This window comes from Myotis myotis, unplaced genomic scaffold, assembly GCF_014108235.1.
Source record: "Myotis myotis isolate mMyoMyo1 unplaced genomic scaffold, mMyoMyo1.p scaffold_m19_p_8, whole genome shotgun sequence".
NCBI lineage: Eukaryota > Metazoa > Chordata > Mammalia > Chiroptera > Vespertilionidae > Myotis > Myotis myotis.
Genome location: NW_023416390.1, coordinates 94,050,833 through 94,071,555, shown reverse-complemented (window position 1 = coordinate 94,071,555; position 20,723 = coordinate 94,050,833). Strand labels below are relative to the sequence as shown.

The 20,723-nt window shown below is 55.3% G+C and overlaps 1 protein-coding gene across 1 annotated transcript in view; it reads left to right on the top strand.

Moving 5' to 3' along the window:
• Positions 1 to 12,145: 12,145 nt before the first annotated feature.
• Positions 12,146 to 20,723, top strand: part of HS6ST1 (heparan sulfate 6-O-sulfotransferase 1) — a 31,818-nt gene continuing 23,240 nt past the window's right edge. The window contains exon 1 of the mRNA XM_036318745.1: positions 12,146 to 12,906. Within this exon, the coding sequence (XP_036174638.1) occupies positions 12,389 to 12,906 (518 nt within the window). The 5' untranslated portion in view covers positions 12,146 to 12,388. The remainder of the gene's footprint in view (positions 12,907 to 20,723) is intronic.

Here is a 20,723-nt window from a genome sequence, read left to right as displayed (position 1 = left end):
GAAACTTTGCAGGCCAGAAGGGAGTGGCAAGAAATATTCAAAGTGATGAATACCAAGAACCTACAACCAAGATTACTTTATCCAGCAAAGCTATCATTCAGAATTGAAGGTCAGATAAAGAGCTTCACAGATAAGGAAAAGCTAAAGGAATTCATCACCACCAAACCAGGATTATATGAAATGCTGAAAGGTATCCTTTAAGAAGAGGAAGAGGAAGAAAAAGGTAAAGATACAAATTATGAACAACAAATATGCATCTATCAACAAGTGAATCTAAGAATCAAGTGAATAAATAATCTGATGAACAGAATGAACTGTTGATTACAAATAGAATCAGGGACATAGAAAGGGAATGGACTGACTATTCTTGGGGGGGAAAGGGGTGTGGGAGATGCGGGAAGAGACTGGACAAAAATCGTGCACCTATGGATGAGGACAGTGGGTGGGGAGTGAGGGCGGAGGGTGGGGCGGGAACTGGGAGGAGGGGAGCTATGGGGGGAAAAAAAGAGGAACAAATGTAATAATCTGAACAATAAAGATTTAATTAAAAAAAAAAAAAAAAAGAATGTACATTAGGTTACTGCACAGATCCAGATTGCTAGCTGCTCCCCCCCCACCCCCAAACATCAGGGTTACATTGGAATTAGCCTTTTAGCATTCTCAATAGCATCAGTCAGCCTGCCATGGGCTGAGCACTCCTGCAAATGGGACAAGAGCAATCAAAACCAAATTACAAAGGGAGAGCCCACAATCCACACAAGGGACATTCCTAGAGCTCACAGCTTGGGATATTGAGGAGACTACACCACTGGGTCCCACAGGACACCCACTACAGAAGGCCACCCTACCAAGACTGGGAGTCATAGCAGTCCTATCTAATTCACAGAAACAAACGCCAAGAAACAGCAAAAATGGGGGAACAAAGAAACAGGCCCAAAAAGAAAGAACAGGAGGAATCTCAGGATAAAGAGCTAAGTGAAAGGAAGACAAGCAATTTATGAGAATTCAGAGTAATGGTTATAAGGATGTTCAAGGAACTCAGTGAGAATTACAATGAACTTAGTGGAAAGTACCACAGCATGAAACAAGAAAGAGAAGCCATGAACAAGAACCAGTCTGAAATGAAGAATATCATATCTGACATCAAGAATACACTGGAAGGAAAAAAACAATAGGTTACATAAAGCAGAGGATCAAATCAGTAAAATAAAAGACAAGTAGAAAAAAAATCACTCAATCAGAACAGCAAAGAGAAAAATATAAAAAGCAGAAATGACGGTGAAATATAGCTTCCCAGACCAAAAAATATAAAAATAAAAAGGATAAAGGACTTTCTTACCACCAAACCAGTATTGTGAGAAATGTTAAAGGGACTCCTTTAAGTAGAAGAAGGAGGGGGGAGGAGGGAAGAAGGGAGGAATAGGCAAAAGAATTAAAATGGCAATAAATAAATATCAATAATAACCATAAATAAAAATGGATGGAATGCTCTAATCAAAAAACATAGGATGATTCAATGGATAAGAAAACATGATCCATATATATGCTGTCTACAAGAGACCCATCTAAGAACAAAAGATTCACACCGATGAAAGTGAAGGGATGGAAAAAATATTCTATGCAAATGGAAACAAAAATAAAGCTGGGGTAGCAATACTCATATCTGAGAAAATAGACTCCAAAACAAAGGCCTTAGAGCCTGTTGTGGTGTTGTAGAAGACCGAAGAAACCCAAGCGATGCTTAGAGAAATGGAGTTACACAGCTTTATCATGCCTGTGGCCTCAGAGGAGTCACCTCCAAAATTTGAGCAAAGCAATATGGTGAGAGCTTTTTCTTTATACCCTTTTTGTGTCTTTGTCCCCCAAATATGGATTATACTTCCAGACCTTTCACGGGCTTTGCAAAAAGCTCCAGGTGTTGGGGGTCTTGAGACCATACCTAAGGGCCTGGCCTGGCACCAGCACTGATAACCCCCCTCCAGGGGCTGTGTGCTGTTCATGGTTTATGGACTCAGGTCTTGCAAGACCAGATTCTGGGAAAGGAGCAGTGACTTAATTATAGGTTATCAAGAATGTACATTAGATTGCTGGCACAGATTCAGATTTCTAACCCCCCCCCCCCCCAAACATCAGGGTTACATTGGAATTAGCCTTTTAGCCTTCTCAGTGGAGGAGGAGAAAATGGCAGCCGAGTAGGCAGACCTGCTGTGCTCCTTGTCCCACGGCCAGACTGGAAATACAACTAAATTGGAGAACATGCACCTGGAATTACCCACTGAGGTCCAGCTGAGGAGGAGACTTATACCAAGGAAGGACAGAAACCACCTGGAGACCAGTGGGAAGAACGAGGCTGGGAGAGAAGCTGACCCAGCTCCCAGGGAGGCAGCCCGCAGGCGGCAGGCCGAGAGGGGAGGGACTCCTGCTGCAGAGGGTCTGCTCTCTGAGATTGAGGCCTAGAGCCTGGCTGGCTGCACAGCCTGGAGCACCAGAGCCGAGATCCACAGCCCATGTAAGATCCAGCCATGAAAGGCAGCAGGGCTGCTGGCTACGGCTGAGTCCGGTGCTGGTAGACAGTTGCTGGTCAGAGAGAAAGCCAGTTTCCTTGTTTTGTTTTGTTTCATTTTTTGTGTGTGTTTAAAACCCAGAGCACAAGAGTTTTCATTTGCAGCTACATTTGCAAGGAGGGAGACGCAGACTAGAGATGCCTAAGGAGAGACTGGAGTGAAGTATTGAGGGGAGACGTGGAACAGCAGCAGCCAGCAGTATTAGGTCAAAGATCCCCAAACCGAAACACATTTTTGCTGAGAGGAACTGGCCACTCCCAGTAGCCACAGGACAGGGAAAGGAGAAAACTCGCCCTGGGTGATACAGCCCGCCCCACCCTCAGGAGCCCTGCACGCCACACCCTGCAGGGTGACCTTTCCAGAGGAAACAAAAACAGAGGCCAAGCCTGAGGGTTTGAACAGTCTCAGGAGCATCAGTGCCTGGACTGGGGAAGGGGCTGTCGGCCCCACTGTCCTGGGAACCAGGCTGGTCCTTTCCCCACAGGGTGGAGCTGATAGAAACTCCAGGTCTCCAGCCACCCCACTGGCCCCCATACAGGATCTGCCAGCCCAGGGAGAGTGATAATTGGGCCGCCTGCAGAGGAGTGGCTCTGGGACAGGGAAACACACCTGCCACATTCCCTGAAAGCTAAACAGCACCTCCCCCCGCCTAAGGCCCTTTCAGAAACAGACTTTTGGTGATTAAGATTGACAGCTGGCTAGCAGACAAAGGAGGGCATAGGCAGAGCTCAGGGAACCAGGGGAAGTCTGCTGAGCAGCCCTGGGCCCCATGCTGCTAACAAACCTACCTTACAGGGCATATTGGCCCCTCCTGCTTGCAGCCAAGGCCTGTGACGACAGACACAAACGGTGGATCAGCGGATCTCTGGGAGCTTCATGCAGGTTGCCCAACGCCAAAGGACAGTGCCTGACAGTGGTTAGCACCTAAGTACCTCGCAGGAAGCTCAGAATCGTCAAACAGAAGAGTGGGATCCAAAGCCAGCTCCCATAGGGCACTAAACTCGGCTGAAACAAATGCCTCTTCACTTTTTTCTTCTTCCTTTTTTCTCTTTCATTTCTTTTGTTTGTTTGTTTTAAATTTATCTCCTTTATGTATCTACTTTATTAATTTCTTATTATTCTAGTCACTGTTCTTTCATTCATATATCTAATTTTCCTCTTCCCTTTCCTACTCAAATTTTTTTCCTTTTTTCACTACTCAATTTTTTTGCTTCCTTTCTCCCTTCTTTTTCTTCTGCTTTCCCAACATTTTTCCTTTTCTTATTTTAGGTTTATCTGCTTTGTCCTCTATTATCCTTTTCAACATTTTTCTTCCTTCCTTCCTTTTCTTTTCTTTTCATCCTCCTTCATTTTAAACTGTTTTCCTTCCCTTAATGCCCTAATTCTTTATTTTTATTTTCTTTATTTCAGCTCTGCATTTACATATTCCTCCCCCTATTTTGTTATTCTTTGTTTGTGCTTTCTTTTTGTATGTTTTTTGTTGTTGTTTTATTTTCTCCTCATTTTTTTTTTTCTATCATTCTTGCTCTCTCTTCTCTTTCCTAATGCTCGCTCTCTGGTGGTTGCTTTTGTTGGTGCTGTAGGGGTCTTTTGTAGGTTTTTGTTTTGCTTCTTTGTTTTGCTGCCACACCTTGTTTCATGTTTTGTTGTGTTGTATTTAGTTCTGTTCAATCAGCACCTCCACAACAGCTTTCATGACATGCTTGGAGGTGAGCCACATAGTCAGCCAGAGAGGAGACTCCATCCACGAATGGAAAAATAACATTCAAGACCCAACTACAACAGGAGCACCCAAATAACTCAATTAAGAGGCTTCCCTAGATCACCCAGTTCAGGAGATCTAAGAGACTGCACCACTGGGTCTCACAAAACACCTACTACATAAGACCACCCCACAAAGTGTGGGAGGCATAGAAGTTAGATCTAATACATAGAAACAAAAACAAAGGGACAGAAAAATGGGAAGACAAAGACACAACCCCCAAATGCAAGAGAAGAGGGAATTACCAGAAAAGGAACTAAATGAAATGGAGGCAAGCAATTTGTCAGATAAAAAATTTGGAGTAATGGTAATAAGGGTACTCAAACAATTCAGTGAGACTACAAGCAACCTAATGAGAATTGCAATAAGAATTAAGTTCCTTAATGAGAGCTACACCAACTTGAAAAGAGAGGCTGAAACATTAAATAATAGTCGACTGGAAATGAGGAACATAGAGTTGAAATAAAGAATACCCTGGAAGGACTCAACAGTAGACTAGAGGAAGCTGAGGACTGAATCAATGAATTAGAAGACAAGGTAGAAAAACACCCATTCAGATAAGCAAATGAAAAAAAAAAGGCAGGAGGAGAGTCTAAGGGAGCTTTGGGACAACATGAAATGTAACAACATTCACATTATAGATGTACCAGAAGGAGCAGAATCTGAGAAAGGAACAGAAAACTTGTTTGAAGAAAAAAATGGCAAAAAAATCTTTCTAACCTGGTGAAGGAAAAAGTAACTCAAGATCAGGAAACACAGAGAGTCTCAATCAAAATAAACCCTCAAAAGGCTGCATGCCTGCACCAGTGGTGTTTTTCATTTCACTAACACACTCCCAGTGCATGGATTTCGCTCTTCTCTCCTCAACAACCCTGGCAGCTCCTGCTGGCCAGCGGGCTCTTGGGCCTCGGGGGGTGGGGACAGGAGAAAGAAAGCTAGCTCCCTACAGTGCTGCCGCACTGCCCTCGTGCACCAGGCCTGACCAGGCGCAGCCGGCATGTCACTGTCAGTGGCTCCAACTGTGTTTGCTGTTCACATGGCCAGGACACTCGAGAAGTACATGGACCCTGCAGGGCAGGGCTGGGCGGGGTGTGGGTCAGCTGGACCTCTGTTGTTGCCTTGTCTCAGGAGCTACAAAGATCTCTTTCCCATTTTGAAGCTGCCACACCTCAGCAGCCTCACCCAGGGCCCCAGGTGTCGGGTGTGTCTGGAGGGGCAGCTTGTGCCTTCTTGGTTCTTAGTGGCCCAGGCCTGGCCTGCCTGCGTGTGATGGGTGCACCCCCTGGGGAGAAGCCAGCAGCTCAGTGACTGCTTTGGTAGACTGTGCTCTGGGACCTAAGTGTCTGCTGGTCACCTCAGACACTGGGGGACTGTGGTCCACCTAGTGTTCTTTCTTCATCAGAATCTCAGACTCCTGGTAGGAGGCAGGGCTACAACTCATTTGTCTTTTCCATAAAGTAAGTAACAGGTAATTTGCCAATATAGCCTTCTTTCTGAGGGAAATGAACTTCAATAAATAAATACCTCCTCCCCTCCCCCCCAAAAAACCCCACACCAAGACACATCATAATTAAAATGGCAAACAGCCGAAACCGGTTTGGCTCAGTGGATAGAGCGTCGGCCTGCGGACTGAAAGGTCCCGGGTTCGATTCCGGTCAAGGGCATGTACCAGGGTTGCAGGCACATCCCCAGTGGGAGATGTGCAGGAGGCAGCTGATCGATGTTTCTCTCTCATCGATGTTTCTAACTCTCTATCTCTCTCCCTTCCTCTCTGTAAAAAATCAATAAAATATATTTTTTTTAAAAAATGGCAAACATTAAAGACAAAGAAAGAATCTTAAAGACTGCAAGAGAGAGACAGAAAGTCACCTACAAGGGATCTCCCATTAAACTGTCAGCTGACTTCAGGCCAGAATGGAATGGCATGAAGTATACAAAGTAATTAAAAACAAGGGACTAACCCAGGACTACTCTATGCAGCAAGGCTATCTTTCAAAATTGAACGTGAAATAGCTTCGCAGACAAAAACAACAACAACAACAACAAAAAACAACAACAAAAAAACGCTAAAAGAGTTTATTACCACTGAGCCAGCACTGCAAGAAATGCTAAAGGGACTGTTGTAAGAAGAAATAGAGATAAAGAGAAGAACACAGGCATAAAGAATAAGAATGGCAATAAATAAGTAGCTATCAATAATAATCTTAAAGGTAAATGGCTTAAATGCGCTAATAAAAAGACATAGGGTAGCTGAATGGATAAAAAAAAAAAATGACCCATATATATGTTGTCTACAAAAGACCCACCTTAGAACAAAGGACTCACACAGACTGAAAGTGAAGGGATGGAAAAAAATGTTCCAGGCAAATGTAAATTAAAAAAAAATAAAAAAGCTGGGGTAGCAATACTCATATCTGACAAAATAGACTTCAAAGTGAAGACTATAGCAAGAGATAATGAAGGCCACTCCATAATATTAAAGGATTGATACAAGAGGATATAACTCTGGTAAACATATGTGCACCCAAATACATAAAAAAAAACTTCTGGGAGATTTTAAGAGAGAGATCAACAGCAATGCCATCACAGTAGGGAACTTTAACACCCCACTGACATCACTGGATAGATCTTCTAGGGAAAAAAAAATTAACAAGGAAACAGCAATCCTAAATGACTCACTAGATCAGATGGAATTAATTGGCATTTTCAGAACATTTTACCCCAAAGTTACAGAATATACATTCTTCTCAAGTGCACTTGGGGCATTTTCAAACATAGATTACATGTTAGGACACAAACTAAGTCTCTACAAGTTCAAGAAGATTGAAATTATATCAAGAATCTTTCGGATTACAATGGCATGAAATTAGAAAACTACAATAAAAGCACTGAAAAACATTCAAACACGTGGAGGCAAAATAGCACATTATTAAACAATTAATGGGTTCCAAAGAGATCAAGGAAGAAATAAAAAAAAACATCCTGGAAACAAATGAAAATGAACATACAAAAACCCAAAATCTATGGGGCACTACAAAAACAGTCCTGAGAGGGAAGTTCATAGCACTACAGGCCTACCTCAAAAAAAAAACAAAAACAAAAAAAAACACACACACACACAAGAAAAAGCTCTAATAAACTATTTAACATTACAGCTTAACGAATTAGAAAGAGAAACAAAACAAAACAAAAAAAAATAGCCCAAAGTAGAAGAAAGGAAATAATTAAGATCAGAGAGGTACAAATTAAAACTAAATGAGGGATCACCTCACACCTGTCAGATTGGCTACCATCAACAAATCAACAAATAGCAAGTGCTGGAGAGGATGTGGAGGAAAGGGAGCCCTCCTGCACTGCTGGTGGGAATGCAGACTGGTGCAGCCATTATGGAAAACAGTATGGAGTTTCCTCAAAAAATTAAAAATGGAACTGCCTCTTGATTCAGTCATCCCACTTTGGGGAATATATGCTAAGAATCCTGAATCACCAATCAGAAAGAATGTATGCACCCAAGTGTTCATAGCAGCGTTTTTACAATAGCTAAGATCTGGAAACAGCCCAAGTGTCCATCAGTAGATGAATGGATAAAAAAATTGGTGGTACATTTACACAATGGAATACTATGCAGCTGTAAAAAAAGAACGAACTTATACCGTTCTTATGCTGTTTGCAACAGCGTGGAGGAACCTAGGGGGTATTATGCTAAGTGAAACAAACCAGTCAGAGAAAGACAAATATCACATGATCTCACTTATATGTGGAATCTAATGAACAAAATTAACTGATGAACAAGGTAGGTCCAGAGGCATGAATACATGGAACAGACTGTCAGAGGGGAGGAGGGATTGGATGAAAGAAGGTGTAGGGATTACTGAAAATCATATACACATAACAGGAGACACAGACAACAGTGTGTGATAGCTGGAGGGAAAGGGGTGGGCAGGGGGAGGTGGGCCAGGGGGCAATGGGGGAGAAAGAAACTTTGCTTGAGAGTGGTCTGTGCATGGCGCACTGTGCAGATAATGTTTAATTGAACTGTACACTTGAAGACGGTATGCATTGCAAACCAATGTCATCTCTACAAATTCGATTAATTAAAAAAAGAGTTGAAGCTAACAGGAGGGCAGTTAACCCGCCCCCATCTCTGCAAAGGCATCAGGGTCCCTGGACAGTCCCTTCTCCACGCCTCACCCCTGGACCAGCAGTTTCATGGAGCTGGGCGGGCAGTGGCAGCGCCCGGTCCTGGGGACTCATCTCAGTCTGCTCCATTTAAGCCTTAAAGGGTCACCACGACGCCTGGGAATAGTCCCAAAGTGCCCCCCCCCCCTCTCTGGTGGCTCCTCCCACCCAGCTGGGCTGGGCCTCTCTAGGAAGAAAAAAGGAGATGAAGCTGAGAGGAGGCCCTGCAAGGAGCCAGGCACCCACACCCACAGGTGCCACCCCACCCACCCCCCACTGCCCACAGCCCTCTGCCCACTGCCCTCTGCCCTCTGCCCACTGCCCACGGACCTCTGCCCACTGCCCACAGCCCTCTACCCACAGCCTACTGCCCACGGCCCTCTGCCCACTGCCCACAGCCCTCTGCCCACAGCCCACGGCCCTCTGCCCACTGCCCACTGCCCTCTGCCCTCTGCCCACGGCCCACAGCCCACTGCCCTCTGCCCTCTGCCCACGGCCCACAGCCCACTGCCCTCTGCCCACGGCCCACTGCCCACTGCCCTCTGCCCACTGCCCTCTGCCTACGGCCCACTGCCCACTGCCCTCTGCCCACGGCCCACTGCCCTCTGCCCTCAGCCCACGGCCCAGGGCGCGGTCAGGCCGAGAACGCGAGAGCTGAGCACCCTTCCCCCAGGTCTGGGCCCCTCAAGGTTGGGGCCGGGCGGGCGGCAGGCACCCTGGTGGCCTCTGGGCGCTGGGATCGAACAGCTGCCCGGGGGCCACCCTGCCAGCCCCGGCGGGTGGGGCGGGAGGGCCGGCTGCGCGCAGGTCGGAGGGAGCCGGGAGGGCGCCCTGGAGGACGGGGCCTCTCCTGGAAACGCCCGCAGGAGAACTGGGGGCGAACGCGGGACCCCGGGAGAGGCGGGCCTCCCAGGGAGACCAGAGTGGCCACGAGCCGCCCGCCCCGCCCGCTCCCCACCCGGGTCCTGCAGGCCGCCCGGGGTGGGTCTGCGACTCCAGTGGAAAGCCGGTCCCCAAACCAGCCCTCTGGCGCCCGCGTGGGCAGCAGGGTGGCGGGGGAGGCTGGGGGCAGCCACAGCCGGAGGCCGCGGTTGATCTCCGGTTCCAGACGCTGACAAGCACGTGGGGAGGGAGAGAAAGCCTGCGTCTGGGTTCTGAGGCTGTTTTAGGTTTAAAGCAAATTACCTTTCACTCCTAGAGCCGAAATTTTATCGCGGCTTTTCCTCCTCTCCGGCCCAGAAGTGCAGGGACTAGTTTGTATCTGATCAAGCCTTCCTACCATGAGCCGAGCGCTTTCCTTTTTCTCCGGCATTAAGTGAAAGACTAGACATTAAAGAATTTATCAAGTGAGTATTTAGGCGACAAAGATAGTCACAGAGCAGAAGAGCTGCCACTGCTTTCGCCTGAACTCAGAACGCTCAGGCTGGGCGCTGCAGCCGGCAATGAGGCCTCCTTATAGTCACATACAATCTGGGACCAAGGGGACCCTTGTCCGCTCACCTCGGATCACACCGGTCGGACTGTAATGTGTGTTCCCGCCCGCTTTTCAGGGGGACACTGAGGCTCTGTGGGAGAGGACCGGGGGAGCGCTCCCTCCCCACCCCCAAGGTGTCGCCCGCTGCCGTCTGCCTCTACTCGTTGAAGCAACTTGGGGTAGGATTCGTGATGCGTCTGATCTGACTTTGAGATGAGGAAGCTGCCTGCAGCCTGGGCCACAGTGCTGGGCAGCGCTCGATCAAAGGGGAAATGGGATAAAATTCCACGCCGCGTGGGAAGATTTGCTCCCTCCTAAGAGAACTCCGGAGAGCCACTCCCAGGCACGGAGTCGGGCTAGCTAGCCGCTCCCGGGAGCTGCTTATCTGGGCCCAGCTGCTGGGCTCCCGCGGGGCAGCCGCCCACTGGGGCCTGCGTCGGCCTTCTCCCCACTGGGACAGTGAGATTGTCACAAGGTGGGGCCAGGGGCCGAGCACTGGGTGGCCTTTTGACAGCACTCCGGCCGCCTCATGAGCCCTCTGGCCCACGGTCCTCTGACAGCAGAGGGCTGGCCCCTCTAAAGCCCCTCACAGCCGCCACCCCAGCCTCGGCCCTGCATGGGGAGAAGGGGGCGTGCGGGGGGTGAGGGTCGGGCTCTGGAGCCAGACAACCCCAGATCAGAGTCTCAGCTGTGACTCTCTCACAAGAGAGGAGCTTGGTGCCCTGGCGGACACCTGTGGGCTCCCTGCTGGGCCCAGACACCAGGGCTTGGGGCAGTGGTGCCCACGGGGAAGTGTTTTGCTGGGGTTTATCCACCTGCTCTCCTGGGCCCGAGGGAGACCACCAGCCATGTGACCTTCACCAGGGCCTTCACCCCATCGGAGCTTGTTCCCTTTTCTGCAAAATGGGTACCACAGTGTCCTCCGAAGGCGTGCTGGTGGTCAGGAAGGACACGTCTACAGCAGTTCCGGATGAAGAGCGGCCTCCACTCTGACTTACCATCTGGTAGAGAACTGTCATCCAGGTAAAGACGCGGGGGGCTGGCCAAGGCCCGCTCTGCCTCCAGGCCATGAAGGGAGACTCCCCAGGACTCAGCCCAAAGAGGGTCAAGTGGCTGCAGGTGGAGGTGGGCATCTCCTGGCAGCCGGTGCCAGCCGCCTGTGCACCCCCCACCCCCAGCTCTAAGGCATTCTCATGTGTTCAGGACCCTGCACCCTCTGTCCCCAGCGGCTGTTCAATCAAATGCTCCCTCTTAATGGGTTTTGGGGTGTCAGGGTGATTGTTCCAGTTCTCTGGGTTTGCTTCCAGGAGTTGTGGTGCGATTTAATATGTTTTAACAGTGTCACTGAGGTATAATTGACACAATAAACCCTTTCAAACCTCCTCCCATGCTCTCAGGGGCCCCAACAGAAGGAAACCAAGGACCCCTGGCAGGGGGTGGTGTGGGCACTGGCCACCAGGCCTGGCGGCTGGACTCCCTCCCAGAGGCCACTCCGGCTGGAGTCCAAACACTGTGCCTAGGCCCATCGCTGCTGACCGCGGGGGCCACGCAGCGGCCGGCCGCCAGCCCTCCTCCGGGCAGGGCACCTGGGAGCCCTGCACAGGCCCAGCTGGGCTTCCGGGGACTCTCGCAATTTGTAAATATTGGCTCAACTTTTTACAACTTTTTCATTAGGGTTATAATCATGGAGGACAGACGCACACCACGGAGGAAGTGCGTGGAGCGGCCGAAAGGCCTCGCAGACACTGCAGGTCTCCCCACGAGGGGCGGGCGGGGCGGCCCCAGCGCGGCGGGTCCCGCAAGGGCGCCCCCTCCCCCGCCCCCTCCCTGCGCGAGCTCCACGCCCCGCCCAGAGGGGGAGGCGGCTCCGCCGCGAGACGGGAGGAGGGCGAGGCCGCCGCCGCCCTCCCGCTCGAGGAGCCCCCGCTCCCGCGTCACGTCCTCCAGGCGCCCCCCACGACCCTGCGCGCGGGAAGGGCTCCCCGTGGGCGGCCTCCCGCCTCGGCGAGGCCCGGCGGCCAGAGAAGGTCCCGGCGCGCAGCCTGGGCCGAGCCCCGCGAGCGCGGGAGGCGGGGCCGGGGATCGGCGCGGGCGGCGACGGCAAGAGGCCCCGCGCGGGCGGGGGGCGGGGCGGGCGGGCGCCTGCGGACGCGGCGGCGCGCGGGGCTGCGCAGTCTTCTCGGCGCGCGGGGCGGTGAGGGCCGCGGGCGGGCGGACGCGGCGGGAGCCGAGCCGGGGAGGCCGGGGCCGGACGGGCTGGCGGAGAGCCGTCATGGCGCCGCGCGGGGCCGGGGCCCGAGCCTCCGCGCGCGACCCGGGCGCCGAGTAGCCGGGCGGGGCCGACGCGCGGCGGCGGTGGGAGCAGCGCCCGCGCCCGCCCGCAGGCCGCCCGGCCGGCGATGGTGACACATGCGGCGGCGGCGCGGCGGGACCATGGTTGAGCGCGCCAGCCGGTTCGTGCTGGTGGTGGCGGGCTCGGCGTGCTTCATGCTCATCCTCTACCAGTACGCGGGCCCCGGGCTGGGCCGCGGCGCCCCGGGCCGCGCGCCGCCCGACGACCTGGACCTCTTCCCCACGCCCGACCCGCACTACGAGCGGAAGTACTACTTCCCGACGCGCGAGCTGGAGCGCTCGCTGCGCTTCGACATGAAGGGCGACGACGTGATCGTCTTCCTGCACATCCAGAAGACGGGCGGCACCACCTTCGGCCGCCACCTCGTGCAGAACGTGCGCCTCGAGGTGCCCTGCGACTGCCGGCCCGGCCAGAAGAAGTGCACCTGCTACCGGCCCAACCGCCGCGAGACCTGGCTCTTCTCCCGCTTCTCCACCGGCTGGAGCTGCGGGCTGCACGCCGACTGGACCGAGCTCACCAGCTGCGTGCCCGGCGTGCTGGACCGCCGCGACCCCGCCGCGCTGCGCGCGCCCAGGTGAGCCCACCCCCGCGGCCACGCGGCCCGCCCGCCCGCTGCGAGCGCCACAGGCCGCAGCCATCTGCCCTCGCTCTCCCCTCCTGCCCCAGTCGCTCCCCTTCCCCCTCTCCCACGGGGCGGGTAGTGCCTGGGCCCCCGCCGGGTCCTCGTGGGCCGGTGTGAAACGGGGCCGCCCCACGTGCCAGCCCGCCGGGGAGGACAGTGGATTCTGGGCGTGTGCTCCCAGCTGGTGTGTGCGCTTTCCTGCGCCGCTCTCCTGAGGCGCTCCCACCCAAAGCTCAAGGAGGAATGGAGGGTGCTCCCCCTACCCTGTGGGCCCCCGCCTGCCTCGGGGGCTGGGAAGGCCCTGCCCGCTTGTGTGCGCCGGTGGAACAAAGGCCGAGTGTGGCCTGGGCTGCTGGCTCCCGGAGTTGGGCCCCAACCAAGTGTGAGCTTGCCCTGAAGGAGGAACAAAAGCCAGGTGCGGGGGAGCGGAGCTGGTCAGGGCAGGTGCAGCCAGACACCTTTCCTGGGGACCCCTATCCTGTGGAGGTGGGGGCACCCGCAGGACGGTGCTGGGTTGTGGGTGGTTCCAGCTGGGAATCTTCCTCCTGTTTGGGGTGCTCTGGGGCCTTCTCCCCAGAAGGCGGCCGGGAGGCCCAGGGTGCAGGCTCGTCTGCTGTGGGTCTGCCTCCCGGGTGCCTCAGGACTGTGCGAGCCGGCTGCCTGGGGATCTGGCTGCTGTTGTCTTGCTTGTCGGCAGTCAGGAAGGCGCGGGTCTCGGGGATCTGGGGTGAACGCGGCCGTCTGTCCATGCACTGCTCCCCCTGCTCAACCCTGCAGTCCTTTCCGGGTCTTTCCCAGGCTGTTGGGAATTGGGGCCCTAAAGCTGGTGGGAGTTGGGGGAGGATAGCTACCCCCTTTCCCTTGGCTGTGTTCCTCCCTGCCCCACAAAAAAGCCTCTCTCAGCCTGCGACAGAACATTCCTGGTCTCCAGTAGGCAGGTGCTGACGGACCTGCCTCCAGGGCCCCTGAGCCTTGCTTTCTGCCCACACTTGGCCAGCTCCGCACAGATGCACTCTCCTGGCATAATTCCTCCCAGCCTCCCCCAGCCCTTTCCCCCAGCCTCCCCCACACACACATCCGTGGTTGATCCTCGCTGTACTAGACTGAGCTTGGCCTGGGGGCTTGCAGCTCTCTGCCCACCAGGGCTGTAGGCCCCTGGAACTGGGCACTGCCCAACCCAGGTAGGCCTAGGCAGGCACGTCCCTGTCGGTAGGAGGGGGATGGGGACAGACACCATCCTGTCTGCCAAAGGGAGTTACCCCGAGAGCCCCTTAGGGAGCATGTGCAGAGCTGGCCGGCCGGCTGGCTAGGGCCTGAATCCAGCCAATGGCCTTGGCCCTAGTTTGCAACCAGGTTGTTCTTCCTGTAGCCCTGGGGTCACAGGGTGAAGGTTCCTGGCCTCTTTGTTCTGGAATTTGTCCTGATGAGCAGGAGATCAGGATCCTCACACACAGAAGGGGGAGGGTCAGGTGGAGCTGATTGCTCCCCACCCTACCCCACCCCACCCCACCCCTGTGCCACAGGGCCCACCCAGGGTGGGTATGTAACAACAATGGAAAATAAATGCCCGGCCTGGTCAGCCAGATGCCTGTTGCTGGGGTGGGCTGCCAGCACCTCCCCCACCCCCCAAATTGCTGAGCTCAGCGGCAGCAGCCTGTGGAGGGGGTACTAGGGGTGCTGAAGGCCCTGCTCTGTTGTCCCCTCGGAGCTGTCGGTGCCACCAAGCAGGTGACAGCTTTGCCTTTGCTCTCCCTCCTGTCACTCTGTTCCAGGCACTAGACTAGATAGATTGCTTTTTAATGAGCTTCCTGAGAGGCCGAGTAGCCGGGCCTGTGCGTGTACGTGGGCCTGCCCCGAAGTCGCCTTGCGCCGCCCTGGTGGTGGGCTGGGCTGCCGCTCTCCCCAGTTCAGTGGCCCGGCACCTGTCAGGAAGGAGCGGGCCTGCCCTCCGTGCTCCTGTCCTCCTGCGAGCCAGGGGTTGGTGGTGCCTGGTTTCATGAGTCTCGGATGTCACCCTCACCTCCTTCCAGTAGAGCCAGGTCCCACCCTCCCGTGGACGTGGCACGCCCCCAGCTGGGGTCTGAGGAGGGGTGGCCCTGGCTCCTAGAGCTGTCCTGACACGGCCCTTGGGGGTCGGGGCCCCGGTGAGGACCCTTTCCTTCTCTCAGGCCGGCACACTGCAGGACCTGGGCAGGTGCCTTTCTGTCACGAGGGGCACTTGGAGAATTTCTCCGCCAAGAATTTCTCTCCCAGCTTCTGAGGCCAGGTCTTCTTGTGCAGGAAATGAGGTGCTCCTCGCCCTGATCTCCTGGGTCAGGCCGGGCATTCTGAGGCCTGTGCTGAGGAGACGCATGGAGGTGGCAGGTGTCCTCCTCCTTGGGATGTGCTCCCCGGCCTAGAAGAGAGTAACAGGTGTGTGAGTGAGGCCTGTGTCTGTAGGGGGGAAGGGAGGGGGAGCTGCTGCACTTGCTGGCCTCAGCCGGGAGGGCTTGTAAGGGCAGGACTGGCCTTGGAGAGGGGCGGCTGCCCCTGGGCAGCAGGCAGGTGGCTGACTGTTGCCAGGAGCTACTTTGGTGAGTGTCTCAGCACCCCACACCCCTGTGTCGCCTTGTGGGATTGGGTGGTGCCCTCAGGGCCAGAGCCCTCCTTCCTCCTTCCGTCTGCCTGATGGGGCAGGAGCCAATGCCAGGTCTTGCCTGGGTGGCCCTGGAGTCACGTAGGCTTCATTTGGGACCTGAATGTGGCTTCTGGGCCACCTTCATGGGCCCCTGGCTTGGCCCCTGGAGTGTCCTGGCTGCGGTGCTGCCTGCGGAGACAGCGTCCTTGCAGGAGGCGCCGCGCCCAGAAGCTCCTGCGTCAGTAGAGTGTGCCCTCGGCTCTGTGCCTCGTCTCCGGCCCCATGCCCTCCCTCCACCATCCTGAGGTCCTCAGGTTCCAGAAATAGGCCTGTGCTGCCCTCCGCCCAGCTTGCCCTCGTCTCTTCCCACTGCTCGGCAGGCTACCCCTCTCCCGCGGCCCAGCTCTGCTCCCTGCGCCCAGGAAGCCTGCCCTGGCAGCACTCGTGGTGCCCTGCATCCTGTCACGTCCAGAGAACGCTGGCACCACAAGAATCCTCTCACCAGGACCCACAGCCGCCCTGGGAGCTGTGCTCCGCAGGCTTCACCCGGACAGGTCGGGCTCGGCCTTGCGTGCAGTGCCAGCCCCAGAGAGACACAGCAGCTCCCGCCTGGCCTTCCCGTCACTGCTCTGTGCTCAAGGGGACCAGCCCGCCTTTGCCTGCAGCGGGGAGGCGCCACCCGCCGCACAGGGCTGGGCAGTGGACAGGGCCCGCCTGAGGGGCCTGGGTGGGTGTCACAGTGGCCTGAAGCACCGAGAGAGCACTTGGGTTGAGACAAAAAGAACCTGAGGTCAAAATGTTCAGAATTACATTTTCATTTTTTAAGAAAAGGGAAAAAACATGTTTTTCAGCAGCTGCATGAGAACTTCCTTCCGAAGCAACCTTTCAAACGGTTTGTGGATGGTGCTTTTCCATGGGCTCTGGCTTGTGAAGTCACGCGCTAGACCTCGTGTGTCCTACAGCGCCGGGGACCAGGACCTGTGTCCTCAGCGGCACTCCTCTGTGAAGCCGGGGCCGTGCAGTGCCGGACGCGCGTGTGGCCTGGCTCTGGTCCGGCCTTGTCCACCCCTGGCTCAGCTGTCCTGTGGGCCCAGCTCCCAGCCGGGGCCCGGACCGGGGGAGCCAGCAGGCGTTTCTTTCTTGGCGGGAGGCCTGAGAAGCGTGGCGGCTGCGCTGGGGAGAGGTAGGCGGCTGGTGAGGGCGTTTGTTGTCCTGGAGGGCCCTGGTCTTCCTTTCACATCCCTCCTCCTCTGTCGTAAGGGCGGCTGGTGGTAGATCACTGGGAGTCGGGTGTAAAAGAAAAGCCTCCCCTTCTCCAACATCCCCGTTCTCTACCATTGAAACCGTAATAGAACTTCTCTGAATCTCCGTGTCACTGAGCATAGCCGTGCAGGCAGGCCCGCTGGCCCCTGCGTCCTCCGCCAGGCCCCGCCGCGGCTGCAGTGAGCGCCGGTGTGAGTGTTCCGCATGGCTCCGTAGCTCCGTCCGGTTTCCTTTTAAATTCCTGGGAGTGGAACCTCTGAGGGGATGGTGGGGTGGCTAGAGGCTCTTCAGCAAGTCTGTGCCTGTGTGTTGCCTCTGGTGGCTGGGTGCCTGTCTCGGCAGCACCCCGTGGGACTGAAGCGTGCATGGGAGCCTGGCTCTGGCTCCCTCACACTCGGGAGTGCAGGGGAACCTCGCTGCTCAAACCTAAATCGTTCCAGAAGGCGGTTCAAAGGAGAGATTTGTTTGAAAACCGAATCTTTTTTCCCATTAGAAACAATGTAAATTGAATTAATCCATTCCAGATTGCCAAATGATTCCCTGTTTTACCCTTTCTCATATACAGTACATGTCTAATGTGCTGTTTAATCTATAAATTTATGGAACCACCCCCTACTAGCCTTAAACGGATCCCTTTCAGCCCTCAGTCCAGGGATGCAGCATCTTAGCTTGTCCACATATCTCTGCCTCCCAAATGCAGTCACTGGCTAACTGCTATTCCTTTAGCCAAATCAACAAGTTTTCCTACCTCTTCCATTTGCCTGTGAACTTTGTTTTGTGAGCACTTTTACACCCTTAGCCACATGAACACTCTTTTTTTAAAAAATATATTTGTATTGATTTCAGAGAGGAAGGGAGAGGGAGGGAGAGAAACATCAGTGATGAGAGAGAATCGTTGATCGGCTGCCTCCTGCACGCCTCCTATTGGGGACCAAGCCCACAACCTGGGCATGTGCCCTTGACCGGAATCGAACTCGGGACCCTTCAGTCTGTAGGGTCTATCCACTAAGCCACACCAGCTAGGGCAACATGAGCACTCTTGATGGCCTCTTTATGTTTTAAAATTGCGCTGATTTTTCATTGCACCAGCAACAAAAGCAAAAATAGACACAAAAATATTCATGCTTTCCTGAGATGCTAAGGACTTCAGGTTTAGGAATAAACCAGGTTTAGGAGTGAAATCGACTTCTCTCCTGGGTTTGTGGCCTGGGAGAGGCTTTTTGTTGTGGGTTGTATCCACATGAAGGGCTGTCAGGTTGAGAACTGCAGTTCTGTTAGGAAATGGAGACATTTTTCATTTGGCCCCGGCCCCACAAGGCAGGCGTGTGATGTTGGCCCCATTTTCCACAAGAAAGCCAGTCAGGGCCCAGGAAAGCCGGGGAACTTGCGGAGTCCCCGGCCTGGCAAGCCTGCAGCTGGCCCGGTGTCTGTCTGTCCCAAGCCGTGTGCCCGGCCAGCGTTCAGCTGCCGCTGGGAGGCTGCTGGTGGGTGAGAACAGTGGCCAGCCCTGGGGCCGGCCAACTAGGCCCAGCACGGGGGCTCCCGCTGGGCAGCCCTGGGAAGGCTCCGGGGAGGGCTCAGTTTACGGGAACCATCTGCAGCCTCGCTGGACCCTGATCGGGCCACACCCTGGACTCTGGCCGCACCTGTGAGGCCCGCTGGCGGCGGCTTAGACAGTGTGGTGCCCAAGCAAGGCCTTTGGGCAGCAAGGCATGCCTCTCCCGTGGACGGGGCATGGGAAGTTGTGTCATCCAGGCAGGACGTGACTCACCTGGAGAGCACACGAAGCCGCCAGGGGCTGGGCTCTCGCCTGACATTTTCTGAGCATTTCTCCTCACAGGACAAAACCGCACGCAGCCTCTCGCTGCCAGCACTCACAGGTGAGAAGGCATGTTTGTAAGAAGGTTTTTCTCTTTCAAGACTGTTGTTCTTGCCTCTTCCAGAACTCAGTTGGCTCTGTCTTCCTGTGACGTTTTTGCTGTCTGTGTCTTTCTTTCTTGGGGACTGGGGGTCATGGGGGATGTTATTCAGGAAAAAAGTACCAAGCTTGGCTGGGGCCACAGGGGATGAGATGCTGCCCCAGCCACAAAAATAGGCCAGCAAGTGAGTGGTGATGGCAGGAGGTGTGCCCTGGAGTATCTGAGGGTTTTGCAGGATGAATAGGAGTACACAGGAAGTGGTGCTCTGGAACCAGTTAGGTTTCTAGACACACCCTCTGACACACACAGCCACTTGCAGGGACAGGCAGGGCCCAAGAGGCAGTGGGGTGGGGCAGTGAGTAGAGAAGGGCTCTCCCAGAGGGGCAGGCAGAGGCCCCGAATGCAGGCCTGTCTGGCTGTGGGACTGGTGGCCTGACAGTGTCCCCTTCTGGTGTGACATTGTCCCAGACCCCAGCTTACAGGGCCAGGTCTTTGGGAACAGTGTGGGGTACACATATCCGCAGGCCAGTTAGAGAACTGGCTCCAGACCGCCGGCTGCGGTGGACAGTTAGCCGACACCAGGGTCAGCCGCAAGGACGCCCCTAGCTGTGGAGCCCACACACCCTGCCAACCTCGCTGGGGCCTGGGGCCTGTTTCCTTGATGGCAGCCTTTTCATGGCCGCCAGCTGTGCCTGCCCAGTGTGAGGGTGGGTGGCCTTCCCGGCCCGTGGGTGGCCTGGGGGAGCTGTTTCAAACCCCCTCCCCTCAACCTCCCACTGCGGGGGTGGGGGGGGTGTTCACTCAGCCAAGCACCCTGGGTCTGGGGCCCCAGCTCACCAAGGGCTGCTGTCGGGACAGACGTGCCCTGAGTTTCACAAAAACCACTGCAGGGCCTGCGCCCTCGGTATGGACGGGCTCTGAGGCACCAAGCGGGCGGTGTACGTGGGATGTGGCCCCAGAGTTCCATCTGGGCAGCCCAGGCAGCCACTCTGGGCCCCAGCCGGCCCGGGCGGCCTCTCCCCTGTGCTGGAGTCCGAGGTCCGTGGGCAGCACATGGAAACCATCTCTGAGCCCAGGCCCCATCTCTGCAGGGGATGTACAGCTTCTCGTTTGCCTAAGGCACTTGTGGCCTCTCCAGCCCCATGTCTGTCCATGTCTTGTTCTGCAGTCGGCAGCTCACAGGCCTGCTGCCAGGTGTGGAGCCCTGGGCCTCGCCTGTGTGGTGGGTCCTCTGGGGCTTCCCACACCCTTCAGGAGGCTGGCGGGGCGGGGGGGGGGGGGGGGGCGGGGGGCACCCTGGGGAGCACAGCATGGGGCCCTGGGAAGAGGTGGGAGCTCTGACGTTTGAGCAGGTGCAACCGCCCCAGTTTGTTTGTATGGGGAACACGCATCAGCCCAACGCAGGGACCAGCAAATCCGTAATTGTCTGGCATGACGATGACTAGAGAGATTAAAAGTCTGGAGTTAACTGTTTATAAGCCTGTAGAATTGGAGGGGGTCAGACCAGCACCCCTGCAAGGGGCCTCATGCCCTGGGGCTGACAGTTGAACCTCAGCTCTTGAGTCGGAGCTGTCCTGCAGCCCTGGCCCAGCCCTGAGCACGGAGGCCTCGGTGTGAGGTGGGCAATGCTCAGGTGGCCCTGCTCAGCCTGCCCCGGGGCCACATGCAGCGGCTGTGGGAGGACTTGGTGTGCACGCGGTCAGCTCCTGGAACTTCTGCCCGCCTCCACCTGAGTAAGGACTGGTGGTCCAGGGCGGCCTGGCAGCCAGCAAACAGCCCCAGCAGGTGGGAGAGCAAGGCCCTTCCTCAGAGCCAGAAGCCCGTGACCATGGAGGATGGGGGTGGGGTCCCAGCTCTGCCACTCGCAAGCTCTGTGACACACGTGCCTCGGTTTCCCCTCTGTAGGACGGGCGCGCTGTTAGTGCCTGCTCACAGGAGGTGCTGGGATTGTGCCTGGCGTGAGGACTGTT